Source organism: Anolis sagrei, chromosome 1, assembly GCF_037176765.1.
Source record: "Anolis sagrei isolate rAnoSag1 chromosome 1, rAnoSag1.mat, whole genome shotgun sequence".
Classification (NCBI taxonomy): Eukaryota; Metazoa; Chordata; class Lepidosauria; order Squamata; family Dactyloidae; genus Anolis; species Anolis sagrei.
In genome coordinates this window covers 64,375,612-64,394,238 of record NC_090021.1, presented here as the reverse complement: position 1 = coordinate 64,394,238, position 18,627 = coordinate 64,375,612, and the positions used below count along the sequence as shown (strand labels likewise).

The 18,627-nt window shown below is 42.3% G+C and overlaps 1 protein-coding gene across 3 annotated transcripts in view; it reads right to left on the bottom strand.

Annotated features, from left to right (window-relative positions):
* RPS6KA2 (ribosomal protein S6 kinase A2) overlaps positions 1–18,627 on the bottom strand; it is a 279,666-nt gene that overhangs the window by 158,592 nt on the left and 102,447 nt on the right. The window contains exon 1 of one of the 3 annotated variants that reach the window (XM_060753718.2): positions 14,524–15,530. The exons of the other annotated variants lie outside the window; for them this stretch is intronic. Coding sequence (XP_060609701.1) covers positions 14,524–14,622 — 99 coding nt within the window. The 5' untranslated portion in view covers positions 14,623–15,530. Of the gene's footprint in view, positions 1–14,523; positions 15,531–18,627 lie in introns of those variants that run through there. 3 annotated transcript variants of the gene reach the window in all.

Here is an 18,627-nt window from a genome sequence, read left to right as displayed (position 1 = left end):
CGTTAAATTTTCAATTACAAAACGATAACGAACCAGTCTGGAGCAATTTTTTAAAAAAACGAATTTTTTAATCGTTTCGTAAATGTTTTGTATTTTGTTATTGTATTCGTTTCGTTATCGTTTTGAGGTCGTTTCGTTATTATTTCCGCATGTCTGGGGCAAGTTTTATAGTTGTTTTTGGTTTTCTAAGGGTTTTTATAGTTGTTTTTGGTTTAATTAAGCTTCAGAAGTTCCCCCTGTCCCATTTGGAGGTTTTTTAGCGTATTGCGTGGTCGCGTCCGCCATTAACGAATCGATTCGTTATTGTTTCGGAAATCGATTCGTTATTGTTTTGTAATTTTTTTCATATTTACGAAATTTCGTAAATATCGAACTTTTTTAAAGGAAAATTTTGTAATTATTTTAAATAACGAAACGCAAAACCCCCCAAAAAACGAATCGATTTTAGAAACAAATTTTTCCGTTGTTACCCAGGCCTAATGATTACACATAAAAAGCTCTCAAAATGTGAAAATACATCTATCTGCCAAGTAGGGAGAATCAAGTGAATTTAAACTGGGAGAAAATGGAATGCACAGATACAGAATAGGTGAAACCTGCCTTGAAAACAATATACGTGGAAGGGATCTAAGCTCTGAGTAGACCACAAGCTGCTTCCTGCTTCTTGGCAGGGGTTGGACTGGATGGCCCACAAGGTCTCTTCCAACTCTATGATTCTATGAACACAAGTCAACAATGTGATGCAGGAGCCAAAAAAGCTAGTATCGTTCTAGGCTGCATCAATAAGAGTATAGTGTTGAGGGAAGTCATACAATCTCATCACATGCAGGGAGAGAAGCATCTTCTTCCCGCTTCTCTCTATTTCTGTCATGGAGGTCCCCGGAGCCCATCACATGATGCAGAACTACTTCTGGCAGGACTACTGGCAGGATTCAGTGGGATTTCATGTTGGAAGCATTGCAGCAGTGGAGCCCAGAGGACTCAACTGTACAGCAAACTCCTCTTAGAAAAAAGGCAGAGGAGCTGAAGAAAAAATGGGGGACAGCAGGGAAACATTTTTGGGAAAACTGTGAGTTTTCTGAGTTGTATGGCCATGTTCCAGAAGCATTCTTTCCTGATGTTTTGCCTGCATCTATGGCAGGCATCCTCTGAGGTTGTGAGGAAAGCCTTCAATAATACATTTTGGGAAGAGATGCTACGGACCCTGACAGTATAGGACACCGCTAGACAGTTCCCTATGCTGCCCCATGATTTCCCCTGCTGTCCTCACTTTACAGAGGGCTATCTGACAAGGTCCTCAGTCCTACTTTATTCTGCTTTGGCCAGACCTCTGGGATACTGTGTCCAGTTTTGGACACCACAACCCAAGGACATTGACAAGCTGGAATGTATCCAGAGGAGGACATTCAAAATATTTATTTGTCATGTCAGGGCAACTAGTCAATTGTATTACATTTCTAACAGAACGAAACAAACAAAAAGACAAAACACAAAATTTGCAAGTTTGGTAGTTGATTAAATGTCCTTTGACCAGTATCTGGCCACTTGGAGTGCTTCTGGTGTCACTACAAGAAGGTTCTCCATGTGGCAATCAAAATGATTGAAGATTTGAAAACCAAGTCCTATGAAGACCATCTTAGGGAGCTGGGTATGATAGGGGACATGACAGTCATGATTCAATATTCAAAAGGATGTCACGTTGAAGAGGAGGCAAGCTTGTTTACTGCTGTTACAGAGACTAGGACACAGAGCAGTGGATTCAAACTGCAGGAAAAAAGATTTCATCTAAACATTAGGAAGAACTTCCTGATGGCAAGAGCTGTTTGGCAATGGAATATGCTGCCTCAAAGCATGGTGGAGTCTCCTGTTCTGGAGGTTTTTAAGCAGATGCTGGATGGCCATCTGTCAGAGGTGCTTTGACTGTGAGTTCCTGCATGGCAGGAGGTTGGACTGGATCACCTTGGAGGTCTCTTCCATCTCAATGATTCTATGATACTAAGTGTCAGTCAGGAGGAGACCAAATTGACTCCCCTGTCAATTATCATTGTATTCTCCATAAATATGAAGATAATTGCAAGCAGATATGTTTATTTGGAAGTGCTTATTCATTGCAGCTTACTCCCAAGCAATTTTGAATAGAATAGATTACATGCAGTCTTTGTTATCAATGGACAGGCTCGCCTACAACAGCTGTATCAAATCGTGTAAGTGTGCATTTGATCATTTAGAACACTTCTAATTCATTGCTCTGAGAAGGTTTTCCTACATGGATATCTTGGGGTCTAACTTGCATCATTATTAGAGGGATGATCTAACCCAGGCATGTGCAAACTTTGGCCCTCCAGGTGTTTTGGACTTCAACTCCCAGAATTACCAGCCAGCTAACCAGCTCTTAGGAATTGTGGGAGTTGAAGTACAAAACACTTGGACCGAAGTTTGCCCATGTGTGCTCTAACCCATCACTATTCCTCCAACCCAAGATTCATGCCTGTGTAGCATCCCAAGTTTCATCTTCTTTCTGCTAAAACAAGTCTGTACACACCTTCTTTGATATCAAAAGTGGACTAAGGAAAATGTTGCCTTATACTGGACCTAAAATCAAACTATAAATGACCCAACATCATCCCAGATCCCAATATGGCATTATTATTTCAGTAGTACCCCTTCAGGCTTTAATCATATCCTTTGCACTTACTTGTAATCCCTTTGAGAAAGCTTTTGTCTGGCACGTATTTGTTTCAATATAAAAAGGAATTATGCAATGTTATGCTATGTCGATATCCTTCCTGAACTCAATGTATAGTTTCACCCCTGGCCTCTCCTTAGCCATTTATCTTTTGAAAGAAGGAAATGACACTCTTTTCGCTATTGTTCTCATATTTAAATTAGCTGCTTCTGTTTGCTTCATTTTCCTCTTAGTGTTCACAAGATTACAGGAGTTCTAAGTTTGCTGGATTTCAGAGTCAATACAAGCCCAGCAGTTCTGCTAGTAGTGATCAAGAGAGGCATTGATCTACAACTGCTAATATTTGATTTGTGTTCTTGAGCCCGCCACCAGCATTTCTGCAAAGTTGGTTACCAAAGCTCTTCCCAAAAATAAAAATTCGCATGAATCTTCCCATCATCTCAAACTGATATGACATACTGCTAAAAGTCACCTCTGGCTAGAAAATAAGATCAATAGAGAGATGACACTAACTTTTGAGAATAACCAGACTGCCCTGAGGGATTTGCAATTCTGCCCATGGCTCCTAGCCAGGAACTTGGGTCTTACCAGAATCCAATAGGCTTCTGGCATGATTCTATTTAACAATGTTACAGTTCTGCTGTAAATACACAAAATCACATGTCAAGTTAATATCATATCTATATATCTATCTGTCCTTTCCTCTACTGGCTTACAACAGCCTACAAAACATTTGCATCCAAGAGATACCCTCAAATCCAGCAAAGTTCAGTGGAATCTAGATGACACACTGTAACTCTGTAATTTTATATACACATATTTTGGGGTGAGGTTAATCCAATTTATTTTACATTTCCATTTGGAAAGAAATACCCAGGGTGTCACATCATTTATTAGGGATGATTTCTAAAGCAATGTACTTGATCATTGTATTCAAGACACTATCCTTTAGTTCTGTTGCACTCTGTGTTATATCCATATCAAAAACTTCTTTCCTTCCCTCTTTTAGTTGGCAGCATTTGCAAAGTTTATGCAAAGTGACTCAATATTATAAAGTAACAGGGAACATGGATTGTTTCAGAACACAAGGAAAAAATGATTCATAAAATTGGCATTGCGTTTGAAGTCTGAAAGTTAGCTAAGACCTTACTGAAGTTCTACATTCAGACTCTAAGCCATTTATGCATCTTTGAGTGCTCATGAAGATTCCTCACTAAAACAAATGATGCTATCTTAACATTTAGCAAGAGTGATTTATTTCAGTGTTAGAATGTTTTCCATGAACAGGAAACAGAACGAACCAAAATGTTGTCCAGATGCAGTGAAACATCACATTGTAAATGAACAGACTTATTTGATCCACACAAGATACAGGTTCCAGTGGTCAATTAACCAAATGCCCTGAAATAACTTCATTGACTACCCTATTTTTTCAGGCACAGTTCAAACTATTAATTATTTCAGTATTGACTTCTTTTGTTCAGAAAACCTTAACATCCGTCTAAGGAAGGAGTAGCAAACTGTGTGCAGAAATGGGGAAAGGGTATTTTTCCAGATTGGACTGCAGTGACATTCTTGGCATGACATCTCTTCTGGTATCAGAGTTTAACTCAATGTTTCTCAACCTGGGGGTCAAGACCCCTGCGGGGGTCACCAGGAGGTGTCAAAGGGGTCTTCAAAGACCATCAGAAAACACAGTATTTTCTGTTGGTCATGGGGGTTCTGTGTGGAAAGTTTGGCCCAATTTTATCCTTGGTGGGGATCAGAATGCTTTTTGATGGTAGGTTAACTATAAATCCCAGAAACTACAACTCCCAAATGTCAAGATCTATTTTCCCCAAACTCCACCTGTGCTCACATTTGGGCATTTTGAGTATTTGTGCCAAGTTTGGTCCAGATCCATCATTGTTTGAGTCCACAGAGCTCTCTGGATGTAGGTGAACTACAAGTCCAAAACTCAAGGTCAGTGCTCACCAAACCCTTCAAGTATTTTCTGTTGGTCATGGGAGTTCTGTGTCCTAAATTTGGTTCAATTCCAATTCCATTGCTAGTGGAGTTTCAAATGCTCTTTGATTATAGGTTAACTATAAATCCCAGCAACTACAACTCCCAAATGACAGAATATCCCCCCCCCCCCCCAAACCCCACCATTTGGGCGTATCGGACATTTGTGCCAAATTTGGTCCAGTGAATGACAATACATCCTGCATATCAGCTATTTACATTGCAATTCATAACAGTAGCAAAATCACAGTTATGCAGTAGAAACGAAAATAATTTTTTGTTGGGGGTCACCACAACATGTGGAACTATATTAAGGGGTCATGGCATTAGGAAGGTTGAGAACCACTGGTTTAAACTGGAAAACGTGTTGAGGGCACCAGCAGTAATTAGGACTGAAGACCTAAACCACTACAATTCTGAGCGCATTCAATCTTTTTTGGTGACTATTTTGGCTGAAAATTGGCTATTAAAAATCAGGTGGACCCTGCATGTGACCCTGGACACACTTTCCATACCTTTGATTTTACTCATTTCACTTTAAACAGTGACAATCTTAGAGATGAAAGTTCCCAATAAATTTTATTTGGCCTCCTTTCTTGGCTGGACTGCCTTAAATTCCATCTGTCTAATGAAGAATGGGCTCTTCAACTTTGAATCAAATTTTCATGAACTTCAACCTGATTTATGCACTCATGTTAAATTAACTCTATAGGATAATCCTGATTTTAAAACTTTACAACAGTCATTTTGGTTATAAAAATGGTTTATACAGCCCTCCAATTGCATAGGGCCAGAACTTATGTCATTTTAAACAGCACAAATTGTACATTCAGATAAATTCAACTAATAAATGTTGTTTACAATTGTTTGTTTAAAACATTACATTCTGCCTTGTTCAGACCACACCTGGAGTACTGTGCCCAATTCTGGACACTGCAACTTAAGAGAGATGTTGAGAAGCTGGAATGTGTCCAGAGGAGGGTGACTAAAATGATCAAGGGTCTGGAGAACCAGCCCTAGGAGGAGTGGCTTAAAGAGCTGGGCATGTTTAGCCTGCAGAAGAGAAAGCTGAGAGGAGACATGATGGTCATGTGTAAATATGTGAGGGGAAGTCATAGGGAGGAGGGAGCAAGCTTGTTTTCTGCTGCCTTGGAGACTAAGACGCAGAATAATGGCTTCAAACTTTAAGAAAGGAGATTCCATCTGAACATGAGGAAGAACTTCCTGACTGTAAGAGCTGTTCAGCAGTGGTGTTGGAGGCTCCTTCTTTGGAGGCTTTTAAACAGATGGCCATCTGTTTGGGGTGCTTTGAATACGATTCTCCTGCTTCTTGGCAGGGGGTTAGACTGAATGGTCCACAAGGTGTCTTCCAACTCTATGATTCTACAATATCAAAGGGATTAGAACTCAATGGATTGAAGAGTTTGGTTGTCCTTTATAAATCAACCAAAGGAAAATTGTTCTAGCTTTGGTATCTAAGATTTTCTTAGATTTAAAAACTATGTTTGATTCAACAAAAAGGATGTATAATTGGAAACAACAAAGGTTTTTTAAAGAAAGATTTGGAGATTTCTGCTAAGTATTGGAGATATAATAGAGGCTTAGCTTCCTTGTGGCATACAATATGTGTGAGCCCAGTGGTCAGAGCTTAGTCGTAGGGCATATTTCAAAGTTGATAATTCACTTTACATATAAACTTTTAAACTATATACTATGCTTTGAAACTTAACTGATGAACTTAGTAATCATGATTGGATCTTTCATACTCTTAGTGCACCAAAAAGATCCATTGTATAAGGCCGGAAATTCAAGCTTTTAAATAATCTACCATTCCACTGTTTAAAGATCTTACTGGTTTAGACATACATGAATGGGCATTCTAAGAAAACAACTCCAAGTAAATTGTTGGCAGTGAAGATCTGCATAATTAAAGCAATGGTATTCCTCATAGTAACCTATGGATGCAAGAGCTGGATCATAAGGAAGTTGAGCGAAAGAAGACAGACGCTTTTGAACCATGGTGTTGGGAGGAAAATTCTGAGACTGCTTGGGACCAAAAGAAAATCAAACCAGTCCATACCTAGGAAATAATGCCTGACTGCTTACTGGAGGGGAGGATATTAGAGGCAAAGATGGAGTACTTTGGCCACATAACGAGAAGACAGGAAAGCTTGGAGAAGATAATGATGCTGGGGGAAATGGAAGGAAAAAGGAAGAGGGGCCAACCAAGGGCAAGATGGATGGTATCCTTGAAGTGACTGGCTTGACCTTGAAGGAGCTGGGGGTGGTGACAGCCAACAGGGAGCTCTGGTCCATGAGGTCACAAAGAGTCGGAAGCAACTGAACAAATAAACAACAACAACATTGTTGTACACATGGTTTCGTTTTGTTTTGTGTGTGCATGCGTGTGTGTGTGTGTGTGTGTGTGTGTGTGTGTGAGGAGCTACTTGAGAAACTGCAAGTCATTTGTGGTGTGAGAGGATGTTGCCAAGGGGATGCCTGGATGTTTGAAGGTTTATCATCCTTGTGGGAGGATTCTCTCATGTCCTCGCATAGGAAGCTGCAGCTGACAGAGGGAGTTCAGCCTACTCTCCCCGGATTCAAGCCGCTGATCTATCTGTCAGCAATCCTGCCAGCACAAGGGTTTAACCCATTGCGCCACTGGGGGCTCTGTACATATGGTCAACCGATATTACTATACATGCTCAATCCATGTTGATACCCTGTTTCATTCCTCTAGTTGGGTGTACATCGGTAGTTTTAAAATATAATACAATACTATTACAAAAGGCATCCTGGCATTTGAAGTATCCCTAAGTATGTCCTTCAGCCTCTTTTTTTAAAAAAATACAAGATAAATTTGGACAACACTGTCTTCTAATGACACAAAACAATTGGATATGCAAATAACTTTGGAGCTACAAAGTCAGGCTAAGTCAGTTCTCCATTTCATTCTTTAAACCAATTATCAATTCAATGATAGTGTAATCGGTGTTATCAACTGACAAGCCATGGAGAAAATGGGAATAAAAGCATTAAAGTTGCAAAGAGTAAGACACCTGTTATAAAAGGATATGTTCAAAATATTTTTCAAATACCGTAAAGAGCAGATCTGAATATCAAGGTTACTAAGCAGTGTTCTCATTAAAATTGCAGCATATTAAAATTTCCTGGTTCACACATTTGTTTACACATTTGATATTGGATGTAAATTGGCTAGCCAAGGCTTTCCTTTTATAAAAATGTTTTAGTTAAATCACAATGTACTGTGTGAGCACGTCTTTAGTTATAAGCCTCTGGGATTCTTTTCACTTTCTAACTGAATCCAGGAAATCTCTTTTGCCCTGTTTTGTTTTTAAATTGACACCTTGCAGGAAGGGACATGGTGTCTCACAATTAAATACTGTAAATTGAATAAATTGGCTCTATCTGGACACTAGTTAATTGAAATGTCTCACGCCTGTCATGGGGGTCAATGCAAGAGATGGAAGATGAGCTGAAAGAAACTTTTTGTTTTCGAAGCCAGTGTGGAATCTAATTTGCTGTGGCTGGCCCACAAATAATCCTGCACTGATCACTGGGGATTTAACAGAGATGTATTTTAGGATTTTGTTGAAATTTGGATAGGCAGAGTTATTAAATACTATGAGGAAATCAGATATGGTGAAAGCCAAATAATAATGTGTAGTCATAATTACAATTAAAACTTCTGTTAATATTTCTCATTCTCAGAAGCTATGTCAATCAAGGGCTGGCCTATGTACTAAGTGAGCCACATCATGAGTGTCTGAATCCAAAAATACAGAAAAGAATTCTCTATTCCTTCTTATAAAAGAACACTGTACTTGGAATTATGAAATCACCAAGTCATTACAAACCAAGCCCATGTCTGTCTCCAAATTTTGCCTCATGTAGTTTGCAAAAGCTTAGCCAGTCTGCAATGTTTGCTTGTACACTATTCCCCATACTATCACAGTCTAGCACAGTGGTTCCCAACCTGTGGTCCATGAACCAACACTGGTCCCCATGAACTAAAATATGGTCTACGGCCTTGCCATTACTACACCATTGCGACAAGAGCGACTGGTCTCACAAAACCCTCTTATATGGCCGAGGCAATGGGGATGTCGAGAGGGAAGAGGCTGACTACCCACTATCCAAAGAAATTTTCTGAATCAGCACCCCAAATAAACAAACCAAATCTAAAGTTGACCAAAACCTGATTTGCAACTCTTTTGGTACTAGTGTTGGAGAGTGGTCACTGGTCAAGTGTTCCCTGGTCAAAGTAGTCCCTGGTCAAAGAGATCCCTGGTCAAGTGGTCCCAGGTCAAAAAAAGGTTGGGAACCACTAGTCTAGCAAGACTGAGAGGCCTCCCACACAGTCATACGACCTAGAATATCAAGACAGATAATCCACAATATCTGCTTTGAACTGGATTATCTGAGTCCACACTGCCATATAATCCAGTTCAATGTGGATTTTATATAGCTGTGTGAAAGGGGGCTGAGATGTAGAGTCAAAGTCCAACAGAACAGAAACAGAAGCTAAAACCAAAGCCTGGTTTTCAGTTGCTCCAGTTTTCTTATGCTTCTCTGGTTCAGAGGAAAACATTAAACCACAGTTTCCAGAATTCAGGACAGTTTTGTAATTCCTTGCTTTATTGGGATTTGAATCCCTCTGTGGAACATGAACTGCTATTCATCAGGATATTACTGATGAAGACACTGGATCCCTCTTTATTGCTACAGAGGTTTTATTCTTATTTGAAAACTCTCAAAAGCAGTCATCATCCCAGAATGGCACACTAGAAAGCCACACTGGATTTGCCTGTTGCAGCAAAACATATTGTGGCACCTTAATAACAAATACGTTTTATTTTGTATGAGATTTTGCAGGCAGTATTCCACTTTCCCAGAAGCATAAAGTGTAAACTATGGGTGGGGTAAAAGGATATAGACATAGAAAAGATACCAGCAGGATGCTTAAGAGTAGTTAAGAGTCAATAGGAAGTGGAAACGACATCTGTGCATAGAAAAGGTGAGGAGCAAGAGTATGGTTAACTGCTGTTAATTCCTTTTGCTTTTCAGATTTCTCTCCCAGACCTGTGTACAAAATCTGGTTCCTGAGGCTACACTCCATGCATATGATGAAAGGGGCTGCTGTCCTTGAAAACAAAAAACAAATTAATCTTTTGTCTTAACTCCAGAACCATGTCCTCCCATGACAGGATCCCCTCAGGTTGTCATAAGTTAGGAATGATTCGAAGGCACACAACAATAGCAACGCTTTAAAGGTGCTTAAAGTCTCTTTGTTTTGTTGAAAGCAGAATGTCCAAAGGATGTAAGAAGTGCAATCCGTGTAGAGGATCAAAGGAAACCACTCAAGGCATCAATTTGAAAAGAGTTTTGGCTCTTGTAACTTTGGAAAGAATGTCCTCTGAATGTTTAAAGTACATATTCTTCTCTGGCTGCAACCTTATTCAGCTTTTAAAGATCTATGCTGATATCAATTCCCTCCATTTGGGGGTGGGATGTTTGGAAACATTGCTGAACACCAGAAAGATTGATCTAGCAGTTTACTGATTTTCACCGTGTTCTTTCATTTGGCATAGCTCCTCACCATTTCCTGAAGAGGATGTAGATTGGGTTGCTGAGAGTTTTACAGGCTGTATGGCCATGTTCCAGAAGCATTCTCTCCTGACGTTTTACCCACATCTATGGCAGGCTTCCTCAGAGGTTGTGAGGTATATTGGAAACTAGACAAGCGAAGTTTATATATCTGTTGAAGGTCCAGGGTGGGAGAATGAACTCTTGTCTGTTGGAGTTAAGAGTGAATGTTGCAATTAATCACCTTGATTACCACTGCAAAACCTTGCAACTTCAAGGTCTGGCTGATTCCTGCTGGGGGAATCCTTTGTTGGGAGGTGTTAGCTGGCCCTGATTGTTTCATGTCTGGAATTCCCCTGTTTTCCGAGTGTTGTTCTTTATTGAGTGTCCTGATTTTAGAGGGTTTTTTAAAAAAAAACACTGGTAGTCAGATTTTGTTCATTTTCATGGTTTCCTCCTTTCTGTTGAAATTGTCCACATGCTTGTGGATTTCAATGGCTTCTCTGTGTTGTCTGACATAGCGGTTGTTAGATGTGGATTCTCTGGGGTGTTTTGTGTATTATGTTGTAAATAATAATAATAATAATAATAATAATAATAAGCAGGTCTTTCCAAACTGGGTGCTTCTCCAAGCACTCTTGATTTCCCTCCATGCTTGAGGAGACGTCCAAATTAGGACTACACACAAGGAAAACAAAAAAGGATTTTTCAATGTAGCCTTTGTCCTGTGGTAAATTATTCATGAAAAAGGAGAGTGATAGCAACAAGGGTTTTCCAAAAGCAACAGGTATCATTTTAATTATGAACTATGACAGCACTACAAAGATCTGCAAAAATGTAAAGTGCATGTAGTCATTGTTTTGAAAATAGCTTTAAATTATTTAGACTAGGTTAGCCCGTTCAAGGTTCTATTGTCCAAGAATAGCCCTTGAAAGATTTCTGTGCCTTAACCTTGACACTCACTATTTTGGGGGCAAAAAATGTTTACTTTTGGTATCTTGAGAATTTTCCACCTGTAATATATGACTAAATATGAGAATTAAATGGCTTAACAACCACTGCATGTAACCCCAACAATTAAGTCAGAGTTCTTAATAGTGGGAGAAAGAAGCATCAAAGAACAAGATAAAAACATATCCTGAGCCCAACATTTCCATGCATATAGAAATGCAAAGTACACACTTTTTACACCTCTTTATTTTTCTAGCTCTTTGTTACCCTTTTAGAAGGCATGTCCCCCATGGAAAATTGCTAGTGATGCTTGAGCTTATTGCAGATGTTAAATACTGTAAATGATGATGATGATGATGTTTGCCAGTACCCAGAAGGACCATCTTCTTAGAGGCTAACCAGATCAATTACAGTAATTCTCTGTGGCTGTGCTTAGTACCATTAGGGGAGAATAGAGAAAACAGAATGGGAAACCTTCCTAAGGGTACAACAGCTCTATACACTTTCGCCTGAAAGCAAGGTCCATTGAACTTAATGGACTTTACTTCAAAACAGGCACACAGAGAAGTGCATTATCAGGCTGGAATCCTGTATATGCTTGTGCGTGTCTGTTTTCTGAGGCAAGGAATACCAGTTCCTTTCTCTGAAATATAAGCAACAGCATTTAGTATTCATTGGTGGCCTCTCATCCAAGTCCTAACCAGGGCTGACCTTGTTTAGCATCCAGAATTAAACAGGATACCTTTAGAATATTTAGGATTACTTTGAAAGAACCCCATTGGCATTTAAATCTTAAGTAAACATGCCGGCAATATACAATGCAATGCTTGGGAATAGGAATGAAAAAATATTCTGCATATAGCTGGATTACAAGGAGCCCCTGCAATGAGTTAAACCCTTGTGCCTGCAAAGACAGCTGACCAGAAGGTTGGTAGTTCAAATCTGGGGAGTGGGGTAAGCTCCTGTCTGTCAGCTCCAGATTCTCCTGTGGGGACATGAAAGAAGCCTCCCACAGGATGGTAAAAAATGTGGGCGTTTCCTGGGCAACATCCTTGCAGACGGCCAATTTTCTTACACCAGAAGCAACTTGCAGTTTCTCAACACACAAAAAATTAAGATTGCATATCCAAGCAGCTCTAACTATGATAATGTCAAGTGATGTGGAATGCTGGGCATTGCAGTCCAGCAACACCAGGTGGAAGATGATTCAAAGCCTGAGGTACATATGTAAGTACTGTGGATCTTATAAATATTTGCATGATAAAGGATCTTTAGCACCTTTAGAGAGTGAGAAAATAGAGTTGGTAGCATCTCAGGAAGCAGATTTCATCTACAAAAGCTTTTCTCAGTTAGACGTTATGGTGCTAGAAGATCTCTTTACATGAGGATCTATCAGACCGACAAGGCTATGCCTTTGCATTAATAACACTTGTAATGTCTCAAATTCCTGTGAGGAGAGACTAGCAAGAATCACTGCATCATCTGTATCAAAGAATAATGAACAATCCCAGACTAGAACAACACTTCTCAAGCTGTCTGATGCAGGAGATCAGGAATTATTTTCTTACAGAGTGCCAGAGTTTGACATTATTGAGTTCAACTGCTCTGAGGATGCCTGTCATAGATGCAAGTGAAGCGTCAGGAGAGAATGCTTCTGGAACATTGCCATACAGCCCAGAAAACCCACAGCAACCCAGTGATTCCAGCCATTAAAGACTTCAACAACTAACTGCTTTTTCCCTGGAGATTTGCCAGTGTCCAGCAGCCAAGGCTTGAGAGACCAGCCCTGGTCCAGGGACCACCACTTTGACTGGCCTCAACCAGGACCACTTTTTGCATGCTAGACCCCTTTCAGCTGGATACATTTTATGTGATCCAGGTATAAAAGTATACAAAATTAGTGTCAAAATCAAACATTTACTGATAACAACCAAGGCTTGCTAAACAGGCTGATTTTTCTTGTTATGAAGTACAGATGAAGCATTTTCTGCAGCGTCTACTTTAAACACAGCACTTTGTTGCTTACTGTTGCCAATTTTTTGTGGCCCCAGAACTAAGCGAAAGGGACCCCTTTTGGGAATGGAGTCCATAGTTTGTAGTTTGTGTACCTTCCACTCTCAAGCATCCAGAACACACCTGGCAGCTCTCAAGATTTCTAAATCACACAGAAGCCCTCTTTTGAATCAGCCTGGAAATCAACAATTTCTCAAGCAGCACAGGTAGTCCCTACAACAAGCAAGAGGCAACCTGGCCCCTCCAGGTGTTTTGGACTTCAACTCTCACAATTCCTAACAGCCTCAGGCCTCTTCCTTTCCCCCCTCAGCCACTTAAGGGGCCTGAGGTTGTTAGGAATTGTGGGAGTTGAAGTCCAAAATACCTGGAGGGCCCAAGTTTGCCCATGTCTGCCCTGCCAGCACCTTAAATACTCCCTTTGCTAGGGAAACATAGTCACTGGTTGGAAAAGCTAAACTCTGAGAAATGTTCTCCAACTCCTTATTTAGTATGGTTGAGTCTACACTGCCAAATAGTGCAGTTTGAACTGCATTATATGATCAGTGTAAACCAGGAATGGTCAAACTTGGGCCCTCCAGGTGTTTTGGACTCCAACTCTCACAATTCCTAACAGCCAATACCTCCAGGTGTTTCAGACTCCAACTCCCACAATTCCTAACAGCTGGTTCTCCAGGTGTTTTGGACTCCAACTCCCACAATTCCTAACAGCTGGTTCTCCAGGTGTTTTGGACTCCAACTCCCACAATTCCTAACAGCTGGTTCTCCAGGTGTTTTGGAGTCCAACTCCCACAATTTCTAACAGCCTGTGTTAGGAATTGTGGGAGTTGAAGTCCAAAACACCTGGAGGATCCAAGTATGCCCATGACTGGTGTAGAGCCATAAAATGAGGTTCAAACTGCATTATTTGGCCGTGTAGACCCAGCCTAGGAAATTCACTGAACCTTTTGAAGTCTCCTTTTTGCCTTTCTGGCGAAGTTATGGTGAGAGCAACACAAGCCTCTGGGAGGGAGACAAAAAAACAAAAACAAGGAAAGAGCCGCAGAATAGACGCATCCAAAGTGAGCGGGTGCTTGGAAAGGAAACCAAAAAGGCAACCGCAACCATCTCTCCTGACGCCCCACGATGTTATTGCCAAAGGATGGGTGGACGGATGGTGGGATGGAGAAGGGAGGGGAGGATGAAGGAGGGAGGGATGAAGGATTGGGGAGCAGAGGGAGCCCTGCGTGCGCCCCTCCTTGGCCTTTCTCCCCGGCTTGATTTACCTCGAAGCGACTCAGGCTGGAGCTCTTGGAGCGCGACTTCTTGCGGAGGTAGACGGAGAAGAAGCGGCGGACGGTGAACTTCTTCATGCTGGTCTCCATGGCGGGGCAGAGTCCCTCCGGGGAGGCCAGGGGGTGCTAGGGCGAGGGGTGAGGCTGGCGGAGAGGCCCTCCCCAGCCCATCTCCGGGCCCGACGCTTGGCTCTCGAGTCCCCCTCGCCCAACTGCGGCTAAAGGGAAAGGAGGAGGAGGAAGAGGCGGCCCAGAACGGGAGCCCTTCCTGGCTGAGCTCGGAGAAGGAGGGGGGGGGGAGCCCTGGGCTTCCCTTGGATGGTGGGCTCAGGCTCCCTCCCTGCTTCGGAAGCGACTCGGCAAGAGCTGCAGTGGGGCCAGGGAGTGCGAGGTTCTCCTGCTCCGGCTTAGGAGGCGAGAAGCGCTCGCTCTGCAGCCTCTCCGCTCGGCCAGGCCATCAATACAAAGCGTTTCCCTCTCCAGCGCCGCCGCCTCTCCTGCGAGGACCCAGCCCTTCCCTCCCCTTCCTTTCTGACTTTGCTAGAGTTTGAACCCATCCATACGTTCGCCCCAGTTGAGGCAATCGGGACTGGGGTTGGAGGCACACCCAAGAGCTTCAAGCACCCGGCTCCTGTTGGTTGAACGTCGACTGAATGAGAAGAGTCACCGAGTTGGAAGAGACCCCCGGCCCCAAGCACTCCCGACTGATGGGCTGGTCCTGCCTCTGCTGACCAAAGAGACGCCACAATCGCCCTTCGAATTCCACGGTCCTTCCTTCCTCGTGGATCTCTTTCTTTGCAATTTCCCAGCAAGGAGAGCCCCGCTGCCTCTTTCGCTCCCAAATCACACCGGTTTCACCCACAGTCCACGTGCTGCGAAAACCCATCTTCCCCTCACTGCTGCGATGGCGTGGGAGACTTGGAAAAGGCGGAGGGAATACTCCAAATCAGTGGCAGAGGAATACTTTTTGCCAGCCACGGAAAGGCCACACCAGGCCACGCAGGAAGGCTAGTGGTGACCTGGGGGCCCTTCCACACAGCCCTATAGCCCAGAATATCAAGGCAGGGATCCCACATTATCTGAGTGTGGGCTCAGATAACCCAGTTCAAAGCAGATCTTGTGGGATTTTCTGCCTTGATATTCTGGGACATAGGGCCGTGTGGAAGGGCCCTGGAACACCAGGAGAGGGCCACACTTAGTTCAGTCCCACAGAGCAGGGTTTTTCAAACTTACCTATTGCTGGGAATTTATTCTCCAGTTACTAAGGCAGGCACGGGCAAACTTCGGCCCTCCAGGTGTTTTGGACTTCAACTCCCACAATTCCTAACAGCCTCAGGCCCCTTCCTTTTCCCCCTCAGCCATTTAACGGGCCTGAGGTTGTTAGAAATTGTGGGAATTGAAGTCCAAAACACCTGGAGGGCCGAAGTTTACCCATGCCTGCCCTACAAGCACCATAAAACTCCCTTTGCCAGGGAAAAATAGCCACTGGTTGCAAAAGTTAAGCTCTGAGAAATCTTCTCCAACTCCTTATATAGTATGGTTAGGTCTGCACTGTCAAATAATGTAGCTTGAACTATGGTCAGTGTAGACTAGGTATGGGCAAACTTGGACCCTCCAGGTATTTTGACTTAAACTCCCACAATTCCTAACAACCTCAGGTCCCTTAAGTGGTTGGGGGGGGGGGGGAGGGCTTGAGGCCAGGAATTGTGGGAGTTGAAGTCCCAAACATCCGGAAGGCCGAAGTTTGTCCATGACTGTACTAAAGGTTCATTCTCTATCCAGTTAGGCTTCTTCTCAGCCCTGGTTAGTATGCAGATGGGATACCAAATACAAGGTGCTGTGTGCTACGTTTCAGTTGAAAGAACTGGTAACATCTGGGTATTTTGGGTCATCAAAGACTTTCATGTCTGGAATCACTGGGTCGGTGTGAGTTTTCCGGGCTGTGTGGCCATGTTCCAGAAGCATTCTCACCTGATGTTTTGCCCACATCTATGGCAGGCATCCTCAGAGGTTGTGAGGTCTGTTGGAAATCTCCCACCCTAGACATTCCACAGATATATAAACTCCACTTGCCTTGTTTCCAACAGACCTCACAACCTTTGAGGATGCCTGCCATAGATGTGGGTGAAACGTCAGGAGAGAATGCTTCTTGAACGTGGCCATACAGCAACCCAGTGATTCCAGCCATGAAAGCCTTTGAGGACACAGTATCAATACACTTAACAATATTATGTGTATCTTTAATAGAAGAACTATTTATCAAGATAGTAATGGGCTCCTGACTGCTAGAACAGTCTCTCTGACTGTATGGGGGCCTTCCTTTCTTTCTTCCTTCCTTCCTTCCTTCCTTCCTTCCTTCCTTCCTTCCTTCCTTCTCATTGCATGTAAAGATCACTAAGTGTGCATTAAATGTACTGAAACCTTTGGGAGTAATTTTATTTGACCAGGACAATTCTCTTTAATACTCTTATTAGTTCAATATAATTAACAAAAACAGTTTTCTGTGTATTGTCGAACGCTTTCATGGCTGGAATCACTGTGTTGTTGTAGGTTTTTTGGGCTGCATGGCCATGTTCTAGAAGAATTCTCTCCTGACGTTTTGCCTGCATCTATGGCAGGCATCCTCAGAGGTTGTGAGGTCTTAGGGCAGGGGTCCTCAAACTAAGGCCTGGGGGCCGGATGCGGCCCTCCAAGGTCATTTACCCGGCCCTTGCCCAGGGTCAACCTAAGTCTCAAAAGCACACAACAGCAACAATCCTATCTCATCAGCCAAAAGCAGCCAAAAGCAGGTCCACACTTCCCATTGAAATGCGAATAAATTTATATTTGTTAAGATTGTTCTTCATTATTGTATTGTTTTTAAAAATTTTGCACTACAAATAAGATATGTGCAGTGTGCATACGAATTCATTCATGGTTGTTGTTTTTTTTTTCAAATTATAATCCGGCCCTCCAACAGTTTGTGGGACTATGATCTGGCCCACTGTTTAAAAAGTTTGAGGACCCCTGTCTTAGGGTTTCTCCCGTCACTCTTCTTTCATGAAACATATGCTACTTCCCTTTTGGTAACATTCACAGAATCATAGAATTGAATCATAGAGTTGGAAGAGACCTTGTGAGCCATCCAATCCAACCCCCTGCCAAGAAGCAGGAAAATTGCATTCAAAGCACCCTTGACAGATGGCCATCCAGCCTCTATTTAAAAGCCTCCAAAGAAGGAGCCTCCACTACACTCTGGCACAGTTAGTTCTACTGATGAACAGAACTAGCTCTTACAGGAAGTTCTTCCTCTTGTTCAGGTGGAATCTCCTTTCCTGTAATTTGAAGCTATTGTTCCTCATCCTAGTCTTCAGGGCAGAAGAAAACAAGCTTGCTCCTTCCTCCCTATGACTTGCCCTCACATATTTATACATGGCCATCATGTCTCCTCTCAGTTTTCTCTTTTTCGGGCTAAACATGCCCAGCTCTTTAAGCCGCTCCTCATAGAGCTTATTCTCCAGACCCTTGATCATTTGTCACCCTCCTCTGGACACATTCCAGGTTGTCAACATCTCCCTTCAATTGTTTTTTTGTTAAAAACAAAATAAAACACAAGCATCTAAAGATACTCTCTCCCCAGAAGTTGTCTTTTCCCCCTCATTAATATTTAGATGAGATTATCAGAGGACAGAGAATGAAACACTATTCTGAAGGTTGTTCTTAGAGGCCAAAATCAGTCACTCTGATAAAGAGGCACACTTGATGAATAATTATTGCTTATCAGGTCTATAAGCACTGTCATGCTCTAGCTTATTCTGTTGGTCAACTGATTTCTGAAACATAGCCAAAAATATATGCAAAAGAAGGGAAAGTGCTGAGGTTACAATTTTAGAAAGTGTGCCATTATAATCTTTTCCCCTTTTTTCAGATGTGTTCAGACACTATCACTTAATGTAGCAGCAGAAAACCTTTTTTTCTTCAGGCGCTTTGCAACACAACTACCAAAATCCCTAACTGGTCACCCAGTGGGTCTCCATGACTGAGTAAAGTCATGGAGACTCACTGGTCACCCAGAGTTTAAGTCCAACATTCAAACCATTATGCCACACTGTCTCT